We start from the raw sequence: 24,101 nt of genomic DNA, 5'->3' as shown, positions 1-24,101 counted from the left end.
TATTTTAGAAGCTAAAAAATACAAAATATCTATTTCATCACCCCAACTTTCATGTAGTAAATAAATTGGGTTTGAAGTTATGAAGTGCCTTTTGTATTAACCGCTGATCTTCTGTATTCTAATGGTTTGTATTCCGTGGATGATTTCATTGTTATGTATATAGTTATTTTGATGATTATTATTATTTTAATACAATGTTTCAAAGCTTTTTGGATAAACTTTCTCCAGATAATGTTTGTTTTGCCTTTTATAAGTGAGATGAAACAAATACACCAATCGTTGCATAATTAATCAAAACTTGCCTTTTGCTTTCTTTTATTACAATCATTTGAGTGAAATGGAGACGTACTCACAGGAGCTTTGCATAGAGTCACTTCTGAAACGGGATCAGTGCTGTCACCAACAGACCGGACAATGCACCTATTACACTTTGCCGTCCTTCCCAAAAATATCAATATCAACAATCATCAAACTGGACTTCGCTGCAGGGAAAACTAAGCCTGGGAGTTGAGATGTGTGTTACTTGACAGACGCCTGCCATCCTGCTTGGTTGGTTTCTATTCTTCTTTGCTCATGCCACACAGTTACGAGTTAGGAGACGTGGTTGATAGACGCCTAAATGGTTAACTATGCAAGCCCAAAACCTTTGGTACATTAAGTGCAAAATATAAATATTTAGACACACAACAGGACAGACATGTACAGGTTTCTTTTTTATATACAAAGACAGAGACGAGCAGAACCTCACGTGTGGGCACACATACGGATGCTTTCTGTTCCACTTTCCATTCACACCAGCCCTGTAGTTTTAGTGTTCCCCCTCCCAACGGCGGCACCGACGTAGCTCGCCCCATACCCGTCCAGGTACCGATGGCACTCCGCTATGGGCGTGCTGTCTGGTAGACCCTTTCCCTCTGCCCGGCCATACAGTGGCCTCAGCCAGCCCGGCCCCTCCGCCACCCCCGCCTAACGCAGCTGATTCCCTGGTCCCGTCCCGGTGCCCTGGAGCCGCTGATGGGTTAGCATAAGGCAGCACCGCCCACGAGCAGAGGTGACACACGCCCCCTGCCTCACCACACACGCTCTCCCATCGGATGACAGTATCCTCATGCAAAATAAGCTAGTAAGGACAGTGTGTTGGACTACCTCAGCATGCAATAACGAGCTATGACACAACACCACCGAGGAGAGGGGCCCCGACGAGGCCCGGCTCACAGAGCTGGCCGTCGAGGCCCCGCATGCAGTATTTGCATGCAGGGGTCGGGATAGCGCGGTTGCCCTGGCAACACACACACAAACACGCATACGCACACACACACACACACACACACACACACACACACACACACACACACACACACACACACACACACACAGGGGTCCCACAGCACTATTCCGGCCCCAGCTAGCTCCAATAGGTCTTTGTACAGTAGTTGTAATCTTGCATGCACCCCATAGAAAATGACTTAGTGTATACATGTCTGTGTGTGTGTGTGTGTTTGTATTTGTGTGTGTGGGTGTGTGCGCGCGCCACATGCGTGCGCCCCTGGTTGTATACATGGTATAATGTAGAAGACAGAGTGAAAAGGTGGAGTTATGTACTAAAAGTCTGAAAGGTAGCCTAATTCATCACATGCTTTCAAGACAGAAAAATAAATAACAGAAAAGATTATTGTCCCTTATGGACATGTATGTCTAAAACGTGTTGTTCAGTATTGTACAGTATTGATAAGTGATACAGGACAATGTATTTCCTGACGACGTCCATAACATTATCACCAGGAAGTCCTTTTATGTTATTATCATGGGGCACATTGATAATACCATATACAGTCAATATCTGCAGTCAATATCCTCCAGTCTCTGGTCGTGCTTCCCCCTAGTGGTCATATCTGTTTTTAACAGGTTTCTCCCAAAGTTTCTGCCCAAGGCAAATGTTAACTTGCTTCTACAACACATGAGGCAATCACATTGTATCCCCATGACATTTTTGCTACTGTGACCATACAACAAGGGTCTGAAGACCGAAGAGCATTAGAGGTGCAGTATGTAGGATTTAGTGGCATCTAGTGGCGAGGTTGTAGATTGTAACTCAGTTCATCCCCCGCTCCCTTACCAACAACGTAGACGAACTCTGTGGCCTGTACTGGCCTGTGAGGGGACAGTGGGTGTACTGGCCTGTTAGGGGCAGTGGGTACTTCTAAAATGATGCAATTATGTCAAGTGATGAGGTTCCTTGATAGATTGATAAATTGTGTCTAGTTATTAACCTGTAAAACTAAAGGACATGGCTTTAGTAAGTTAGAGATTCTGATCGTTAAAAAACTAAGTGTGTCCTCTCTAGGAGCTGTTTGTCCGTTCTGGGCTACTGTAGAAACCTAGCGGCCTCCCTATGTTGATATAAAGGGTATAACAATGCTTATTTTCATGGAATTTTACAATATTAAAACATACTTTTAACATCTGTTAGTTGCCACTGAATTCTACACAATTCATCTTTAATTGCATCCTAGCTGCAGGGTTGCCAGATTTTTTCCTCGGAGTTGGCCACACTATTGGAAGAAGCACGTCCATGATGATCAAGCAGCTGTTCAACTTAAGCCTCACTTCCTGGCTAAAAGATGCACCTTCTAGGACCATGAAGCCCCGTCTGACCCCCGGCCCTCCTCCTGGGCGAGAAGGAGGTTGGTGTGTGGTTCATATACATTCAGTCAGTGATGTGATACATTCGCTGTACACGTGATTGTGTGAGCAAGTGTATTCCTCTGCTCTCTGCTATAATAAATGGATGTTTGAGAAGATGGAGTGTTGTCCTTATGGGTGAGAAAGTGGAACGTTTGTTCGACAAACCGAGCATGCTGATAGCACGATGTAGAATATTGTTATTTAATAGACAGCCCCAATAAAAAAGGCTAATTATATACTGTGTGTGTGTGTGTGTGTGTGTGTGTGTGTGTGTGTGTGTGTGTGTGTGTGTGTGTGTGTGTGTGTGTGTGTGTGTGTGTGTGTGTGTGTGTGTTTGGACGGTGTGTCTGTGAGAATTGGGACAGAGGGGTTATTTATAGATCAGGATGAATATCATTGTCTTTGATAGCCCATACAAGCTCTGGTGTTACAATATTAACAGTCGAGAGCAGAACCTGCTGTCCTTGATACAACCGTGGACTATATATAGTTTGTATCTATCTTTATATGCAAGTTTGTTCATGTTTTCACACATGTGTGTCTGGGTGCATGTGTGTGTTTGTGTGTGTGTGTGTGTGTGTGTGTGTGTGTGTGTTTTCCCTCGACTACTCAATCTTCCACTGCCTCATTAAAACCTCAATCAAAGCAAAAAAATGATTACATCCCAATTCTTGGCCTTCTCAAAAAAGAACAACCCCCAAAGAATGAGATCACAACAATCTAAGGAAAACACCTCAGCAGCACACGATAGAAAATGAACCGTTGTCGTCTTCTCGTTTTAGTTGAAGTCTCAGTTCTGTTTGGAGGGCTTTGTTATTTTCAAGTCCAGGTCTAAATCCAGAGGCATCATAGTGTACAACACAACAACAGCAACTAGGGCCCGGAGTACAAACGGCACAGTTTCGTGGTCCAGAGAGGAGAGGGGCAGGGACAGGGGGGTGCTGGGGTGCTGCTTCTGGGGACCAGGTCCGGGTCAGCCTCCTGGGGGAGCCGGAGGCTCCAGCACACAAGGCCATGAACTGAAGAGATAAAGGACACTGTGGTTCTAAGGGCAGAGGAGAGTGAGCTGTGGTACGGAGGAAGAACAGAACCAGGACGGGTCCGCCCCCACGCGGTGGCCTCCTCAGTGGGCGTAGCCCTCCTCAGTGGGCGTCGCCCTCCTCTGTGGGCGTCACCCTCCTCAGTGGGCGTCACCCTCCTTAGTGAGCGTCACCCTAACTTAGTGGGCGTCGCCCTAACTCAGTGGGCGTCGCCCTAACTCAGTGGGCGTCACCCTAACTTAGCTGTTCGCTACGTCAGGGAACACAACAGCACGGTTGTTTTGGTGAGTTCCCTGGAAAAGAAGACCTTAGGTAAGAAAGAAAATAAAAATACAAAAGCAGGTGACCACAAACCGTCCAGGTGCCTTGGCACCATCTTTAAAGTCTCTCTCAGGATCAAAGTGGTGAATCTCTTTTGGTGTCTTGGAGGTGTGTGGGGGGGGGGGGTCTACTCCAGGCCGAAGGTGCTGGTCTCCTCCACTGCTGTCAGCAGCTTCTCGTAGAGCATGGAGAACGAGGGGTACGGGGGCAGGTCCAGGCGGTTGAAGCATGTGTGGGCTCTGGGGATGCACACGCACGCACACACACATGAACACGCGCACACACACACACACACACACAAATGAGTGCACGCACCCACAAACACACACAAACACGTGCACAGGCACACAAACATGAACACATGAACACGCCGCACACACACATGAGTGCACACGTACACACAAACACACACATGACATGGCGCACAGACACACATTATTAATAATAATATGATACAGTATATGATAGCATGTTTGCAAGAAATATCAGTGGAATGATAAATACACAGAAAGATAGAAAGGATAGAAAGAGACGAGTGGACAGTACCAAAGAAGAGAGAGAGAGAGAGAGAGAGAGAGAGAGAGAGAGAGAGAGAGAGAGAGAGAGAGACAGACAGACAGACAGACAGACAGACAGACAGACAGACAGACAGACAGACAGACAGACAGACAGACAGACAGACAGACAGACAGACAGACAGACAGACAGACAGACAGACAGACAGACAGACAGACAGACAGACAGAGAGAGGTACCTTGGTAACGAGGTGATTTTGCCCCACTTCTCCACACAGAATCTGCGGGGTCCGTTGCTGCCCCTCAGAGATGCAAACCCCTCGTAGGGTATGCTTGAGGTGCCCGTCACAAACTAGACATTAACACAGAGGAGGACACAGCATCACCCTCAGTCGCCTGGGCCAGAGTCACCTGGTCATGTTCCCCATTATAGTGGAGAAACAGGCTTTGCATTACTGTTCTTCTCTTGTGTCAGAAGGACAAACTGTGTGTTTTCTTTTTGTTTCCTAAATTTAGCTCCAAACGCAATTGGTAAACAGGTGTCACTGACCTATATCGACATGGAACCATCTCTGATTCATAAGTCTACCTGAAAAACACTTGACCTGATACCCAAATTCCAACATCTCTCAGCTAAATCTAATTCTAACCATTGAAAACGTTAAACATACAAGTAACCATCCTTAACTTAATACAACCATAGCGCATAATAATTTCCAACAAATTATTTAAAACGCTCGAAATAAAGCGTAGTCCTGTAATACAATCTTCCGCCACACGGGGGCAGAACAACCTCAGGAGGTCGAGCCGAACCCGCGCCTACCTGCAGCAGCCGCAACCTCTGCTCGTTGTTGAACCGCTCCACCGCCGCCCAGAACCAGCGGATCACTATGTGGTTGTCATGGTACCCTGGGGATGTGACGAGACGACAGAGCATGACTCAGGCGAGGGACAGCTGTCCTCGCTCCCTACCTACGCTCCCTTTTTTGTTTCCTCTCCCACTTTTTCCCCTTCCCTGTTTCATTTTTAAGGAATGTTGGGTTATTATTATTATTATTTTAATTTTTTTATGTTCTTCAAAACATTACAAAGGGTCAGACTTAGACTAATATGTTGGTAGATAACAGACTGGAGTCCATCCAGCCCATCCTCTGATACAGGAGGAGGGAACCAAGTCTTCAATCTTCCATCCCTAGCCTCCTCCCCCAAAGCCCTGCTACTTGAATGCCAAAGCCATCGCATCCCAGTGCGATCCTCGATTAAAAGAGATTCAAAGTGAAGTGAAGTGATTCATGGCTGATGGTCAATATCTGGCTGACTTTCAGTGGTATAGCCCAGCCTTCAGAACAGGCTTTTAACTTGATGCTATCAAATGATTAAGGCTGTGTTGTTATGTACTGTTCTGTTCACCTTCGGGGCTGCTGGTATTATCTCCCCACATCATAGAATGAATCATGTTATTCTGTATTTCAGATCATTGTAGATACATTTGACAGATAATAAAAGATTTCAAGCAATGTCACATAATGTCCCATAATTAAGGACAGTTAAAACATGACAGACAGCGCAGGGTTGGCTCAGCGATAGAGGTGGTGTTCTGTGTACGGAGCCTACTTAACTAAATGTTCAGTAGTGTACCCTTATTAACTCTTAATCCACTAATTAAAGTGAAAACATGAGTGTATTCTTATCAGCCCCCTGCTAATAAGAGGTGGGGGCTTGGGTTAATTCTAGCCGAACGAACCTCCCACTTTAACACACACCTTATCCAGACTGGGCAATAATATATATATTATATTATTAAAGTATATCTGAATAAAACCAGCCCTGGATTCAAATCCCAGAAGAAAGAAATCCACATTGTTCATTTAAAGCAGAAGGACACTGCAGTCAGAGTGTATGGGACTGCCATAGTGGGCTGAGCTCCAAGGATTAAGGCGGGACAAAGCGTAGGACGGATGTGATTGGATAATACTGAGTCAGTCATCTGCTTACATTCACAGTAGATCTCGCCCCTCAGACGTTCGCTACTTGTTTCAATGTTTAGCCGGCCCGCTCCTAAATCGGTGCGGCCACCGTAAACAACACAGGCCCTCTGAGAGGGATGGATCATTTTGAAGGGATATAAAAATACCCCTGCTGGAGCCGATGAACCCAGAAGGATCCATCCCTCCCCAGCCCTCCTATGACTCCATTAATACCAATGCCATTTCATTGTGTCCATATGCGGTCCACTAATGAATGTGCTCTGTCGTATACCTCCACGGTTGAAGGAGAAGGCTGCCTCTGAAGAAGGTCCCCCTGTCTTCACATCTGAGGACCACTTTAAAGTGTCCTTTCACTGGCTAACCTAATAACTAGCTTCCTTACTAACCTTACCATCCTACTAACAAACCAAGTGGACTAACATGTAGCTGCTCTGCCCTCAGTTGAATATTTAGAAACCAAGTGAAAAATTAATACCATCATCCCTGCACCCCTCTCCACCCTCTCCCCCCCCTCCACCCCTCCCTCCACCCCTCTCCATCCCTCCACCCCTCTCCCCCCTCTCTCCACCCCTCCCGCCACCCCTCTCCACCCCTTCCACCCCTTCCACCCCCCTCCGCCCTCTCCACCCTCTCCTACCTCCTCTGTACTCCGTGTTGCTCCTCCAGTCTGCCAGGTCGATCTCCGCTGTCCCGGCGATCACCAGCTCCAGCTCCCTGGCATCGAACACAGACACCAGCCGCACGTCGACCACCTGCACACACACACACACACACACACACACACACACACACACACACACACACACACACGATATATATATATATATATATATGTATATATATATATATATATGTATACAGTACATATACAGTATATATTCAGTATATGTGATGTTCATTTTCTTTGACATCAAACTGGATTCACTGATATGTGTTCTTCATCTGGGTGATTCTGTCTCCAACAAGAGGACCAGTACACCTGGTCCAGGGTCTCAACATGAGGACCACCTGGTCCAGGGTCTCAACATGAGGACCACCTGGTCCGGGGTCTCATCATGAGGACCAGGTGGTCTGGGGTCTCAACTAAGGACCACCTGGTCCGGGGTCTCAACATGAGGACCACTTGGTCCGGGGTCTCAACTAAGGACCACCTGGTCCGGGGTCTCAACATGAGGACCAGGTGGTCCGGGGTCTCAACATGAGGACCAGGTGGTGCGGGGTCTCAACATGAGGACCAGGTGGTGCGGGGTCTCTTCATGAGAACCAGGTGGTCCGGGGTCTCAACATGAGGACCAGGTGGTCCGGGGTCTCTTCATGAGGACCAGGTGGTCCGGGGTCTCTTCATGAGGACCAGGTGGTTTGGGGTCCTACCTCGTAGAAGCCCCGCACTAGGCTCTCGGTCTGCTGGGAGACGCCCCTCTCGATCCTCCACTTCACCATGCGCTCCATGTACTCCTTCTTGTTCTTCTCCGACACCGGGATGCCCGCCCCGCCCGGCTTCAGCTCCCGCTCTGTGATCTGCACACACACATACACACACACACACCGAGACAAACAGCGCACAGACGAACACACACAGACGCACACATACAACCCACACGGGCACAAACACACACTCACACACAGACCGACACACAAACACACATGCATGCACGCACGCACATTTACACACACACACACACACACACACACACACACACACACACACACACACACACACACACACACACACACACACACACACACACACACACACAGATGGAGTTAAGGACAGGCAGGGAGGCAGACACACACAATGGAGCTACCCCACCATCTGTTCACCCAGCCAGCCCCATCCTTCCATTGCTCCCTCCATCCATCCAGGAGTTCATCTCTTCAACCATCATTGCACCATCAGTCCACCATACCTCGAAACATCTATCCACTATCTGGTGAACCCTCCCATCCCTCCCACCCTCCCTCCCCTGTCCCCACCTGTCCGAAGACCTCCTCGTTGACGGTGAAGGTGAGGTCCAGCATGTCCTCGATGTCGTTGTCCTTCATCCACTGCAGGCTCTGGTGGAACTCCTCGTCCAGGAACTCCAGGTCGCTGAGCTCACACGGGCTGCGGACCGCCCAGAGTCAGGGTAAGACCCCTCAGAGAGAACCTCTTTGCTAAACTGCTGCTCCTTGCTCCCTCTCCTAAAAACCCACTCTGGATATCCTCAATTCATGGATTATTTGGTGGAACCTTTTATCCAAAGCATTCTACAATGCCATGCGTGCATCTATTTGTTAGCATTGGTGGACCCAGACCGTGGGAATGGAACCCCAAAGTCAGACAGGGCCAACAGCAGGAACCATCAACGCTAACAGTGCTAGCTGCTCTATTCTAGCTCATCACTGAGCCTAGAGGAATGGAGGGCGTTTAGTCATTTGGCAGGCTGTTGTTTTAGAAAGTGTTATCACTGTGGTGGCTGGTCTGAGCCCTGCCAGCTTCTCACGGTTTGGACTCTGAGAGTTGAACAGGCGACTCTCTACTGCATCAAAGATTGCATTTTTTTTTTTTAAGTCAGCCCTTGAATAAATGATGGTAAGAAGCTAGTCACTCTGCAGAATAAGGTCAACACGCTGCATCAGGGAAACTCAAAAATATCTAAGACTTCAACAACATGATATCTTTAGACATAATAAGCCTTTTATGGTGCATAAACAAAGATGAGAAATAGCTTCGGTTATTATAATTTTACTTTTCTATGAGTCCCGCTGATATCTATGATGTCCTTGATATTACGTAGAGCAGCATATTAAATACTAACCCTGGCTCTGTAAGTGGCTCAGAGAGATTGTAAGCAGGGAGGGATGGGGAGCGGAGATTAGATTGGATAAACTCAGATTAGATTAGATCAGATTAGATTAGATTAGATTGGTTGGAGAGAGATGGGGAGGACTCACATGCGCAGGAGGCCCTTGTAGAAGGGCCGGGTGAAGAAAGCGTCCAGGAGGTACTGATGGACTAGGGCCAGCCCCAGGATACGCCCGCTGAAACGGAACCTGAGGAGGAGGAGAAGAACCACAGCATGAGGCCTGGAGGAGGACAACCACAGCATGAGGCCTGGAGGAGGACAACCACAGCATGAGGCCTGGAGGAGCAGGAGGAGGAGCAGGAGGAGGCCTGGAGGAGGAGAACCACAGCATGAGGCCTGGAGGAGGAGGAGGAGAACCACAGCATGAGGCCTGGAGGAGGAGAACCACAGCATGAGGCCTGGATGAGGAGGAGGAGGAGGAGGAGGAGGAGGAGGAGAGAGGAGGAGGAGGAGAGAGGAGGAGGAAGAGGAGGAGGAGGAGGAGGAGAGAGGAGGAGGAGGAGGAGAGGAGGAGGAGGAGAGAGGAGGAGCAGGAGGAGGAGCAGGAGGAGGAGGAGGAGAGAGGAGGAGGTGAGAGGAGGAGGAAGAGGATGGAGGAGAGAGGAGGAGGAGGAGGAGGAGGAGGAGCAGGAGAAAGGAGGAGAGAGGAGGAGGAGGAGGGAGGGGAGCTCTTGACTTCCTACCAGGAAGTAATATAACATTAAAGACAACAACAACAACACTAATATGATGACCAGAGAAATAATACTGAGACAAACAGACAGAGGGACAGACAGACGGAAAGACAGACAGACAGACAGACAGACAGACAGACAGACAGACAGACAGACAGACAGACAGACAGACAGACAGACAGACAGACAGACAGACAGGTAACAGACAGGTAACAGACAGAGAGAAGGATAGACAGACAAGTAGACTAATAGACAGAGAGACAGACATACAGGTAGAATAACAAACAGAGAGACAGACAGACAGACAGACAGACAGACAGACAGGCAGTAGCCTCACCATTCGTGGTGGTTGTCTACGAAGGCTGACATGGGGCTGATCTGCACGGTGTACGTGTCGTTGGCCGAGTACTCAAACAGACCATAATATGGGTTGAACAGCTCCCTGGAGACCAGAAAGAAGAACTCTCTGGAGGGACCGCTGTAGTCCAGCCTGGAGCACACACACACACACACACACACACACACACACACACACACACACACACACACACACACACACACACACACACACACACACACACACACACACACACACACACATGCACGCAAAATATAAAGTACATTAATTATATAGTATGGTGTGAATTGAATACCCATTGCAGTTATTATGGGGCACATAAACTAGTACTACTACGACTTTAAGTACTACCACTACGACTACCACCACTCCAACCACCCCTAACCTAATAATACAAACAACATCACTACCACTACAGTACTAGTACCATGGTACCAATAATGTCACAACTACTGATAAGACAACCGGCCTTCCTGTGTGCAGACTGAATAATAATAACAACAATATCACAGATAATATTTACACTCCCAACACCACTATCACTCTCACATCACCCTCATCATCCTCATCATCATCATCCACCTCCTCAACATCATCTTCATGTCCATCCTCTTCCTCCTCCACATCACCATCATTCTCCTCCTCATCCTCCTCTTCATAACGGTCCTTCTCATGTCCCTGACAGCGTGCCTCTAGTCTGGGGCGTTGCCGTGGTTACCGTACAGCAGTAAAGAGGCACTCAGCCCTCCACCTTCGGGCCAGGGCGTTGCCGTGGTGACCTTACAGCAGTAGAGAGGACTCACCCTTCCTCGCCGACAAAGCCCACGTACAGCTTGCTCCTCTGCAGGTCCTTCCGGGAGTAGCACATGATCTGGTTGAAGGCGTCTTCCAGCAGGTGGTCCCGGCGGATTATCAACCTGGGAAGACACACGCGCACACACGCACACAAGCGAGAAGCGCACACAAACACGAACACATGCACAAATCGCACGACGCACGAAAAGCACCAAATGCACACACAGGCACACACGCATGAAACACACACATACACACACACACAAACAGGCACACATGCACACACGCACAAAACGCACAAGCGCAGACACAGACACTCACCCACACAAAAATACCAACACAGAAACACACAGAAGAAACCAAACACCAAACCAGACACAGATTAAAATACACACCCACACCCACACACACACATACCTTATGTTAATCTTTCTCAAAGGCTCTACTGAAGGAAGTCAGGACAGCTAGACGTTTAAACCTGATGATATTTGAGGAGATCAAGACACTTTAACATAATAATAGAAGTAAAGCTATTCAGACATGTCTCCTCTTCTGCCGTTCTCTAACTCTGGTCCTCCGCTACGTGATTGTTGATGTCATGGACGTGGGTCGTTCTCCAAAGCTGCTGCCGCTACACCACAAGCGGCGTGGGAGAGACCCCTCTATTGGACGCAGCATCACTACCAGTCCGCCGGCAGTTACGTACTTGACTTTCCCGGGTCCCTGGCCGTAGCCTTTGGTCTCCAGCTTCCTGTAGAAGTTCCTCAGCTTGGCCTCAAAGTCCCTCTTGTAGGGGGCAGGGGCGCGGGCGTTGGCGCGCTGGGTGCCTGCAGGGGAACACGAGCAGAGGAGACAGAGGCTGAGCCGCGCCCCACGCTGTGGAGGGAGACGCGTCTCTGATCGGGGCAGAACAACTATATCAGGGGCTCCCACATCAGGACCGTCAATTCATAAAAAAACCTGGAGCACGGATAGTCAATTTGAATGCCTTCATTTTAAGATGCATCCTTTTGATAACAAAGGATGTGGCTGTTTTTCAAGATGGTTTATGTGTCATGTTCACAAAAATTAAACCAACAGCAAAGAAATGCTTGAGTGTCAGGCTCAACACTGACACTCAAGCATTTCTTTGCTATTGCTTTAATTTTTGTGAACAACATTGTGATCAACATTGAAATCATATAAAATAATAACAATTATAAGAGAAACACAAGAAAAGTCACCTGAGACATGAATGAACGCAAAAGTATTGCAAAGACGCTACTTCTTCTGGAAATATTTCAAGACCCGGTTCCACGGACCGGGACTTGGGAATCGCTGAACTAGATGGTGAATATGTAACACAACTGAAGTATACATGTGTGTACAGATGTGTGTTAGAGACACACCAGGGGAGCTCTGAGGAGAGGAGAGGGCGTATCCTGGATGAAGCAGTGCATGAGGAGGGACGTATGACATCACATCCTCTTCGAACAAGCTGCCGAGGAAACACAAATAAAGTGATGGTTTGTTTAGGCTGAGGATGACATTAGTGCAATTCCTTTACCTAATGGATTCAACATTTCACAACAATTCTATGATGACATGAATATTAATATACTTTCATAAAACAGATAATGGAAACAATAACACATCAAGCTAATAAAATAATATTATTGATTGGGAAGAAAAACACAAAAAGCATCTCTAGTTGTGTTATATTGTTTTTGTTACATATTGGTCCCAACAGCTTTAGAAAGACTTTCACCCGGCACGACTGGTTTGGTTATTTTAACATATACATTTAAATTTTTTCGCTTTTATCCAAAGAAACGTGCAACCATTCCTGCACACATTCACACACGACAGCGGTTCAACCACGCAGGGCGACAGCCAGCTCGTCAGGAGCAGTCAGGGTGAGGTGTCACCCTGGGGATCGAACTAGCAACCTTGTGGTCACCAGCAAACCCGCCCTACCTCCTGAGCTACTGCCGCCCCGAGCGTCAGTAAGTAGGAAAACAATACAAACACAACTGCAGTACAACCACCCCTCAGATGCAGACAGAGGTGGCCCGGAACCCCCGGCCCCACACGCTCACCTCAGCAGCATGACCAGGTCAGCATCGCTCGAGAGACGAGCCAGTCCCGAGACGCCCTCACTGCGGATGAACTGCACCTTCTCCCTGCGCACACGCAGACACGCGCACACGCAGGCACACACACACGCACACACACACGCACTCACACACACACACACACACACACACACACACACACACACACACACACACACACACACACACACACACACACACACACACACAAACACACACACACACACACACACAAGACAAGACAAAACACATGCATTCACACATACACTCACACACAAAGACAAAAGATATGCATTCACACATATACATACATACGCACACACACACAAAAACAGAAAACTTGCATTCACACACACACACACACACACACACACACACACACACACACACACACACACACGAAGATATATAAACATGCATACACACACAGGCACACACACACAAACATATTAACATGCACACAAGTGCACACACACACACACACACACACACACACACACACACACACACACACACACACACACACACACACACACACACACACACACACACACACACACACACACACACACAGATGCATGGGTTAACGGAGTACATCTCTGAGGCTCAAAGGTTAACCACGTGGAGGATGATTGAGGATGATGGTGATTGTGGAGGTGGTGGAGAGCAAGGTCGACCCTGACTGAGAGACATAGACACAGAGAGGAGAGAGAGAGGGGAGAGAGACATAGACACAGAGAGGAGAGAGAGAGAGAGAGGAGAGAGAGACATAGACACAGAGAGGAGAGAGAGAGAGAGGGGAGAGAGAGACATAGACACAGAGAGGAGAGAGAGAGAGAGGAGAGAGAGACATAGACACAGAGAGGAGAGAGAGAGTGAGAGGGGAGAGAGAGACATAGACACAGAGAGGAGAGAGAGAGAGGAGAGAGAGATATAGACACAGAGAGGAGAGAAAGAGAGGAGAGAGAGAGACAGACACAGAGAGGAGAGAGGAGAAAGAGACATAGACACAGAGAGGAGAGAGAGAGAGGAGAGAGAGGAGAGAGACATAGAGAGGAGAGAAAAAGAGGAGAGAGAGGGACACAGACAGAGAGGAGAGAGGAGAAAGAGACATAGAGACAGAGAGGAGGGAGAGAGAGAGAGAGAGGAGAGAGAGACATTGACACAGAGAGGAGGGAGAGAGAGACATATACACAGAGAGGAGAGAGAGGAGGGAGAGACATAGACCCAGAGAGAAGGGAGAGAGAGAGGAGAGAGAGACATAGACACAGATAGGAGGGAGAGAGAGACGCAGAGAGGAGGGAGGGATAGAAACAGACAGGAGCTGCCACCTGTCAGAGAGAGAGAGAGAGAGAGAGAGAGAGAGAGAGAGAGAGAGAGAGAGAGAGAGAGAGAGAGAGAGAGAGAGAGAGAGAGAGAGAGAGAGAGAGAGAGAGAGAGAGAGAGAGAGAGAGAGAGAGAGAGAGAGAGAAGGGGGTGAGAAAGGGTAGGGAAGTATGGGTGAGAAACTTGATGGATTGTAAGAGAGTGGGAGAAATATAGAGAGGGAAAGTAAGGGAAAGAGAGAGGAAGAGATGGATTGAAGAGTGAGATTGGGAGAGAGGGGGCGGGAGGGGAGAAGAAGAGAGAGACATATTCAGAGTAAAAGAGAGAAGGATAGATAGACAGACAGACAGACAGACAGACAGACAGACAGACAGACAGACAGACAGATAGATAGATAGATAGACAGATACATATATATATATATATATATATATATATATATATATATATATATATATATATATCGATTGATATGTAGATAGGGACATACTTCAGTGAGTGGTTTCTAGCGAGCTCTGGCTGCCTCTCTTGCAGGATGTCAACGATATTCGGTTGCCGTAGAAACGCAACTATCTTGTCATTATAGGCTGAAGAAGGACGGTGAGAGAAAGGAGGCACAACAATCAATCCTGGTGTGTGAGTGTGTGTGTGTGTGAGTGTGTGTGCGTTCGTGTGTGTTTGTGTGCGTGCACATGCATATCTAAGTGTGTGTAAAAATGCGTGTTTGTGCGTGTGTGTGCGTGTCTGTGCCCGTGTGTGCGCTTTTGTGTGCATGACTGTGAAAGTGTGTGTATGTGCATGTGTGTGTGTGTGTGTGTGCATGTGCGTGACCCACCCACAGGTACCAGGTCTTGGTACTGGTTCCGACTGGAGCCGCTGAATGTGCTGGAGGGGCGTGGCAGGATGGGTTGGTTGGACTGGCGGGAATCATCCACCACCTGCAGAACCAGAGGAAGATAAAGGCCAGAGAGAGCTCCAATCAGAACCTCCAACCAATCAGAGCTCAGCCTGCAGAATATATTGACATCAACAGCCAATCAGAAAACAGACCCCAGACTGCATTTCCACCAACTCATCCTATGATGTCACTGCACTGAGCGATATCAAGCATTGTTTAAGGTCATATTTAATTTATAGCAACACTCTGTGACACCATCCTTATCCACACCTAATCAGAACACAGCCCATATAGATATAGAGAGAGAGAGAGAGAGAGAGAGAGAGAGAGAGAGAGAGAGAGAGAGAGAGAGAGAGAGAGAGAGAGAGAGAGAGAGAGAGTACAGTTACATCGACACCCAATCAGAAAGCAGCCCCCAGACTATATTTCCACCAACTCATCATATGATGTCACTGCACTGAGCGACACCATGCATCGTTTAAGCTCAGGGGTCAAAGTGTCTTAATCTTTACAAACACAGTTCAAAACTGGATATGATGCAACATATTTGCATAGACCAATAAATACACAAACACACACACGCACGCACGCACACGCACACACACACACACACACACACACACACACACACACACACACACACACACACACACACAGTCACACCCAGAGCATCAGTCAGCACCAGGGCAGCAGTATTTCAGGAAGTAGAGCAGGTCCTTTAGCAAGCAGCTGGCAACCGGCTGGCTAGAATGTGGCTGGCTGGAATATAAGTGTGTGTGAGTGTGTGTGCGTGTGCGTGTGCATGTGTGTATATGTGTGCGTGTGTGTGCGTGCTAGTACGGGCGAGTCAGACGTTGTAACTACGTATGAATCTCCCTATGTGAGTCTGTAGTACTATAAAGAGTATACATGTCTATTTAAGGAACCAACAAGAACAATATCAACAGCTGTGTGTTTATCCATGTGGTGGTGGTGGTGGTGGTGGTGGTGCTTGTGGTGGTGCTGGTGGTGGTGCTGGTGGTGGTGCTGGTGCTGGTGGTGGTGCTGGTAGGCTGATAGGAGATGGCGGTGGTGGTGACGGAGGTGTTGGGTGGGGGCTTACCTCCCCGGCGCTGTGGCTTCGCTGTCGGCTGAGGTGTTGGCGGTGGGCCAGCAGGCCGGTGGAGCGCGAGCTCTGCAGCGGCAGCCGGGGGTCGATGAAGGTGGTGGAGCGACAGTTGTGGTCCACGAAGAAGGGCTGCGGACGGAGAGAGCAGAGGGCGGAGGAGACGTCAACGGTACTCCACCCGCACACACACCACCACCTCCACCACCACCACCACCATCACCACCACCATCACCAACACCACCAGCAACACCACCACCATCACCAACACCTTCATTACCACCACCATCAACCACACACACACACACACACCACAACCTTCACCCCGACTCCCCTCCCCACACCACCTTCTCCCCCTCTCTCTCTCTCTCACTCCCCTGTCTCTATGTCTCTATGTCTCTCTAACCCCTGGCCCTCTCTCTCCCTGCTCTCCCCCGGTGTCTCTCTAACTTCCCGGTGTGATGGTGCTTGGTTACCAAACCTCCCTCTCTCTCCCTGCTCTCTCTCTCCCTGCTCTCCGCTGGTGTCTCTCTACCCCTGTCTCTCCCTGCTCTCCCTCTCCCCCGGGTTCTCCCTACCTTCCCGGTGTGGTCGTGCTTCATCTCCCAGCCGCGGGGCAGCTCCAGCTGCTTGTTGGAGAACAGGTTGAGGAAGGCCACCAGGTCGCGGTTGTGCTGGTAGCGCTCAAAGTGGTGAGCGTCGCGCCGCACCTTGCTGATCATGTGCTTCAGACACGTGTTGCTCGTAAACATGCGGTAGGCACTCTGTGGGACACAACAACAGAGGAGACACAGTGATCATCATCAGAGAGGGACGCACTCCAAGCAGAACCACAGAGGAGAGACCGCAGGGTGATGTCATCAGAGAGGGACGCTCTTCAAACAGAACAACAGAGGGGAGACCGCAGGGTGATGTCATCAGAGAGGGACGCTCTTCAAACAGAACAGAGGAGAGACCGCAGGGTGATGTCATCAGAGAGGGACGCTCTCCAAGCAGAACAACAGAGGAGAGACCGCAGGGTTATGTCATCAGAGAGGGACGCTCTCCAAGCAGAACAACAGAGAGACCGCAGGGTGATGTCATCAGAGAGGGACGCTCTTCAAGCAGAACAACAGAGGAGAGACCGCAGGGTGATGTCATCAGAGAGGGACGCTCTTAGAGCAGAACAACAGATGAGAGACCGCAGGGTGATGTCATCAGAGAGGGACGCTCTCCAAGCAGAACAACAGAGGAGAGACCGCAGGGTGATGTCATCAGAGGGGGACGCTCTTCAAGCAGAACAACAGAGGATATGGTGCGTTCATGGACCCCTCATCTGCCACCTTCGAAACAGCTCGGAGGTTCGGGAGCTCTTACGTGTCTTTACGTAAACCTTCCCTACTTCCGAAATACTTCATAACTTCATAACAACAACAAGTATGGATCCCCGCAGGGACTCCTTCTGCTTCTTTGCTGAATCAGATGATTCAGTTATCAGGAATGCTTGCGATGGTTGAACATGAGCGAGAATTGATCAGGTGATGTTTATAATTGTAAGCTATAATGTATCGTAATGCAAAAATGTTAGAATGGGTGTTAAATTCACCTCTTAGTGCTTGCTACAATTTCACTTTAGTCTATCAATGAAATGGGCAGCCATTGTCGTGATCTGATCTCGGAGGACCTCCGCACGAAGCTCGTGATCGAAAACTCAGACCCAACAGAGTGTTCAAAGCACTTTCTTCCGAGCTCAAGGTCCAAACCTCCGAAACGCCCAGAAACGCCAAGCGTTTTGAAAGCGGCATTCAAACAGAACAACAGATTGATATCATCAGAGAGGGACACGTCAGACACCGCGGGGTGATGTCATCAGAGGGGGACACATCAAACACTGCGGGGTGATGTCATCAGAGGGGGACACATCAAACACCGCGGGGTGATGTCATCAGAGAGGGACATGTCCACTCTTCAAACGGAACAACAGAGGAGGTTGGTTCTATGAACATCCTTACTGTACCGGCATCGATATAGTGTCTCGTCGTCTTCTGATAAATGTACTTATTGTAAGTCGCTTTGGATAAAAGCGTCTGCTAAATGCCCTACATGTAAATGTACATGGGTTAGGGTTTAGGGCCTATCCGATAAAAGTCAGCATTTTCCAACATGTTTCAGCCACGTCTCCATAAAAGCGGAGGTTGATTAGAAGGAGTGGGCGGGTTTATTGTGAAGGTCAGAACTTCATCTTTTTATTTGAATCTGTCGAAGCCCAAAGCAGAGGTCAACGGTACAGGGAATTCATTTTGACCAATGACATTGGTTCCAAATGTTTCAGTGGAGCCAGGAGAGAGCTGATCACCTAGCCCCCTTTAATATTAAGTTCAGGTCAGGAATATTTGGGTTACTATGTAACAGAGGCTCACGTTTGTTACTCAGCATTTGTTTGTGTGGTTAAGGTCAGGGTAGGGCACTTGCTGAAAGCAATGCATGATGGGAAGAATAGCCAGATGACCAGCCGACCTGATAGAACTCATTCTTGTGATTGGTGTTAACTTGGAACTCACTTTAACCTTCCACTCACAGCTCTCTTTTTTCAACTATTTATTTGAACGTCACAAAACTATTACTGTTTACATCCTGGGGATGTTTCTAAACATGGTTCTCAAAGGACCGCCTGTTGAAATCCAGTTTTAGTAATCCATCTTTTATTTACTATCACAGGCCAGTCCGTCAAACAGCTTTCTAAACTCAAACAACCAGTTGAAGGGTTTGGAAGTATTCATAATAGCCAGTGTTTGGATTAGGATGTGTTTCCAGACGGAATGTGTACATATTCAGCCAATGACTCTGCAGAATTAGGACAACCTATCAAGTGTGTTCCAGAAAATAGTGTTGCTAGGTTACCGTGCAGGGGAAAAATGTTGGCACGCAGAGAAACAACACATATCTTCGCAGCCTTGCGTACTGCAAGACCCAAAATAGGTGTCAGGCAGTGTGATATATACCACTGCTATTGTTTCATCTGGCTCATCGTAAAACCTGAAATTGGATTCCATGCGAGAAGTGTGTGGTTGGAGGAAACTTTTTGGCTACATTAATGCTATTAATGAATCAGTGTGATGAGGGTTAGGGTTTAGTTTTGGTTACATTAATGCTATTAATGAATCAGTGTGATGAGGGTTAGGGTTTAGTTTTGGCTACATTAATGCTATTAATGAATCAGTGTGATGAGGGTTAGGGTTTAGTTTTGGCTACATAAATGCTATTAATGATTCAGTGTGATGAGGGTTAGGGTTTAGTTTTGGCTACATTAATGCTATTAATGAATCAGTGTGATGAGGGTTAGGGTTTAGTTTTGGCTACATTAATGCTATTAATGAATCAGTGTGATGAGGGTTAGGGTTTAGTTTTGGCTACATTAATGCTATTAATGAATCAGTGTGATGAGGGTTAGGGTTTAGTTTTGGTTACATTAATGCTATTAATGAATCAGTGTGATGAGGGTTAGGGTTTAGTTTTGGTTACATTAATGCTATTAATGAATCAGTGTGATGAGGGTTAGGGTTTAGTTTTGGTTACATTAATGCTATTAATGAATCAGTGTGATGAGGGTTAGGGTTTAGTTTTGGTTACATTAATGCTATTAATGAATCAGTGTGACGAGGGTTAGGGTTTAGTTTTGGTTACATTAATGCTATTAATGAATCAGTGTGATGAGGGTTAGGGTTTAGTTTTGGTTACATTAATGCTATTAATGAATCAGTGTGATGAGGGTTAGGGTTTAGTTTTGGTTACATTAATGCTATTAATGAATCAGTGTGATGAGGGTTAGGGTTTAGTTTTGGCTACATTAATGCTATTAATGAATCAGTGTGATGAGGGTTAGGGTTTAGTTTTGGTTACATTAATGCTATTAATGAATCAGTGTGACGAGGGTTAGGGTTTAGTTTTGGCTAAATTAATGCTATTAATGAATCAGTGTGACGAGGGTTAGGGTTTAGTTTTGGTTACATTAATGCTATTAATGAATCAGTGTGACGAGGGTTAGGGTTTAGTTTTGGCTACATTAATGCTATTAATGAATCAGTGTGACGAGGGTTAGGGTTTAGTTTTGGTTACATTAATGCTATTAATGAATCAGTGTGACGAGGGTTAGGGTTTAGTTTTGGTTACATTAATGCTATAAATGAATCAGTGTGATGAGGGTTAGGGTTTAGTTTTAGTTACATTAATGCCATTAATGAATCAGTGTGATGAGGGTTAGGGTTTAGTTTTGATTACATTAATGCTATTAATGAATCAGTGTGATGAGGGTTAGGGTTTAGTTTTGGTTACATTAATGCTATGAATGAATCAGTGTGATGAGGGTTAGGGTTTAGTTTTGGCTACATTAATGCTATTAATGAATCAGTGTGATGAGGGTTAGGGTTTAGTTTTGGCTACATTAATGCTATTAATGAATCAGTGTGATGAGGGTTAGGGTTTAGTTTTGGCTACATTAATGCTATTAATGAATCAGTGTGATGAGGGTTAGGGTTTAGTTTTGGTTACATTAATGCTATTAATGAATCAGTGTGATGAGGGTTAGGGTTTAGTTTTGGTTACATTAATGCTATTAATGGATCAGTGTGATGAGGGTTAGGGTTTAGTTTTGGTTACCTTAATGCTATTAATGAATCAGTGTGATGAGGGTTAGGGTTTAGTTTTGGTTACATTAATGCTATTAATGAATCAGTGTGATGAGGGTTAGGGTTTAGTTTTGGTTACATTAATGCTATTACTGAATCAGTGTGATGAGGGTTAGGGTTTAGTTTTGGTTACATTAATGCTATTAATGAATCAGTGTGATGAGGGTTAGGGTTTAGTTTTGGTTACATTAATGCTATTAATGAATCAGTGTGATGAGGGTTAGGGTTTAGTTTTGGTTACATTAATGCTATTAATGAATCAGTGTGATGAGGGTTAGGGTTTAGTTTTGGTTACATTAATGCTATTAATGAATCAGTGTGATGAGGGTTAGGGTTTAGTTTTGGCTACATTAATGCTATTAATGAATCAGTGTGATGAGGGTTAGGGTTTAGTTTTGGCTACATTAATGCTATTAATGAATCAGTGTGATGAGGGTTAGGGCTTAGTTTTGGTTACATTAATGCTATTAATGAATCAGTGTGATGAAGGTTAGGGTTTAGTTTTGGCTACATTAATGCTATTAATGAATCAGTGTGACGAGGGTTAGGGTTTAGTTTTGGCTACATTAATGCTATTAATGAATCAGTGTGACGAGGGTTAGGGTTTAGTTTTGGTTACATTAATGCTATTAATGAATCAGTGTGACGAGGGTTAGGGTTTAGTTTTGGTTACATTAATGCTATTAATGAATCAGTGTGATGAGGGTTAGGGTTTAGTTTTGGTTACATTAATGCTATTAATGAATCAGTGTGATGAGGGTTAGGGTTTAGTTTTGATTACATTAATGCTATTAATGAATCAGTGTGATGAGGGTTAGGGTTTAGTTTTGGTTACATTAATGCTATTAATGAATCAGTGTGATGAGGGTTAGGGTTTAGTTTTGGCTACATTAATGCTATTAATGAATCAGTGTGATGAGGGTTAGGGTTTAGTTTTGGCTACATTAATGCTATCAATGAATCAGTGTGATGAGGGTTAGGGTTTAGTTTTGGCTACATTAATGCTATTAATGATTCAGTGTGATGAGGGTTAGGGTTTAGTTTTGGTTACATTAATGCTATTAATGAATCAGTGTGATGAGGGTTAGGGTTTAGTTTTGGTTACATTAATGCTATTAATGAATCAGTGTGATGAGGGTTAGGGTTTAGTTTTGGCTACATTAATGCTATTAATGAATCAGTGTGATGAGGGTAAGGGTTTAGTTTTGGCTACATTAATGCTATTAATGAATCAGTGTGATGAGGGTTAGGGTTTAGTTTTGGTTACATTAATGCTATTAATGAATCAGTGTGATGAGGGTTAGGGTTTAGTTTTGGTTACATTAATGCTATTAATGAATCAGTGTGATGAGGGTTAGGGTTTAGTTTTGGCTACATTAATGCTATTAATGAATCAGTGTGATGAGGGTTAGGGTTTAGTTTTGGCTACATTAATGCTATTAATGAATCAGTGTGATGAGGGTTAGGGTTTAGTTTTGGTTACATTAATGCTATTAATGAATCAGTGTGATGAGGGTTAGGGTTTAATTTTGGTTACATTAATGCTATTAATGAATCAGTGTGATGAGGGTTAGGGTTTAGTTTTGGTTACATTAATGCTATTAATGAATCAGTGTGATGAGGGTTAGGGTTTAGTTTTGGCTACATTAATGCTATTAATGAATCAGTGTGATGAGGGTTAGGGTTTAGTTTTGGCTACATTAATGCTATTAATGAATCAGTGTGATGAGGGTTAGGGTTTAGTTTTGGTTACATTAATGCTATTAATGAATCAGTGTGATGAGGGTTAGGGTTTAATTTTGGTTACATTAATGCTATTAATGAATCAGTGTGATGAGGGTTAGGGTTTAGTTTTGGCTACATTAATGCTATTAATGAATCAGTGTGATGAGGGTTAGGGTTTAGTTTTGATTACATTAATGCTATTAATGAATCAGTGTGATGAGGGTTAGGGTTTAATTTTGGTGTGTTTTTTATTACACTTAGGATGAAACACGAGGTTCACTCCTCAGTCAACAGCCCACTGGTTCTACTTCCATGTTTAAACCAGACCCTGCCCGAACCATACCTGACAGATCTAAAGTGCATTATCTATGTTCTATAAACCTGACATTACAATTTAAAAAAGTAAGCATTAACATTTCTCAATGTACACATAATAAAGTGTTTACACTTTACCCAACATACGGATTGAGGGATTGAAGGCAGTCATAGCCTTTATATTTTTTAGGCTAAAACAATAAAACATGTTTTGAGGGACCTTCCCACAATCCGCAATCCACAATCCCAGTTATGGATCGCTACCCACAGTTTGAAAAACAGTGATGTAACAAATCAATCCCATGGAGATGGGGGCCTGGGGCTGAGAGCTCAAAGGTCAGAGACTCACAGGGCTGGAGTGAGAGGTCAGAGGTCAGACTCACAGGGTTGGAGTGAGAGGTCAGAGGTCAGACTCACATGGTTGGAGTGAGAGGTCAGAGGTCAATCTCACAGGGTTGGAGTGAGAGGTCAGAGGTCAGACTCACAGGGTTGGAGTGAGAGGTCAGACTCATAGGGTTGGAGTGAGAGCTCGAAGGTCAGACTCACAGGGTTGGAGTGAGAGGTCAGAGGTCAGACTCACAGGGTTGGAGGGAGAAGTCAAAGGTCAGAGACTCACAGGGTTGGAGTGAGAGGTCAGAGGTCAGACTCACAGGGTTGGAGTGAGAGGTCAGAGGTCAGACTCACAGGGTTGGAGTGAGAGGTCAGACTCACAGGGTTGGAGTGAGAGGTCAGAGGTCAGACTCACAGGGTTGG

The 24,101-nt window shown here is 46.2% G+C and overlaps 1 protein-coding gene across 1 annotated transcript in view; it reads right to left on the bottom strand.

Moving 5' to 3' along the window:
* Positions 1-287: 287 nt before the first annotated feature.
* hecw2a (HECT, C2 and WW domain containing E3 ubiquitin protein ligase 2a) overlaps positions 288-24,101 on the bottom strand; it is a 50,368-nt gene continuing 26,554 nt past the window's right edge. The window contains exons 15-30 of the mRNA XM_030338916.1: positions 17,223-17,408; positions 16,642-16,776; positions 15,477-15,579; positions 15,132-15,228; positions 13,301-13,384; positions 12,611-12,699; positions 11,929-12,049; positions 11,231-11,344; positions 10,407-10,559; positions 9,484-9,582; positions 8,524-8,653; positions 7,921-8,067; positions 7,187-7,301; positions 5,385-5,470; positions 4,801-4,913; positions 288-4,285 (exon numbers count right to left, since the gene is read on the bottom strand). Of these exons, the coding sequence (XP_030194776.1) occupies positions 4,174-4,285; positions 4,801-4,913; positions 5,385-5,470; positions 7,187-7,301; positions 7,921-8,067; positions 8,524-8,653; positions 9,484-9,582; positions 10,407-10,559; positions 11,231-11,344; positions 11,929-12,049; positions 12,611-12,699; positions 13,301-13,384; positions 15,132-15,228; positions 15,477-15,579; positions 16,642-16,776; positions 17,223-17,408 (1,884 nt within the window). The 3' untranslated portion in view covers positions 288-4,173. The remainder of the gene's footprint in view (positions 4,286-4,800; positions 4,914-5,384; positions 5,471-7,186; positions 7,302-7,920; positions 8,068-8,523; positions 8,654-9,483; positions 9,583-10,406; positions 10,560-11,230; positions 11,345-11,928; positions 12,050-12,610; positions 12,700-13,300; positions 13,385-15,131; positions 15,229-15,476; positions 15,580-16,641; positions 16,777-17,222; positions 17,409-24,101) is intronic.

The sequence above is a fragment of the Gadus morhua genome, chromosome 17 (assembly GCF_902167405.1).
Source record: "Gadus morhua chromosome 17, gadMor3.0, whole genome shotgun sequence".
Classification (NCBI taxonomy): domain Eukaryota; kingdom Metazoa; phylum Chordata; class Actinopteri; order Gadiformes; family Gadidae; genus Gadus; species Gadus morhua.
This window is presented reverse-complemented; position numbering and strand designations above follow the sequence as displayed.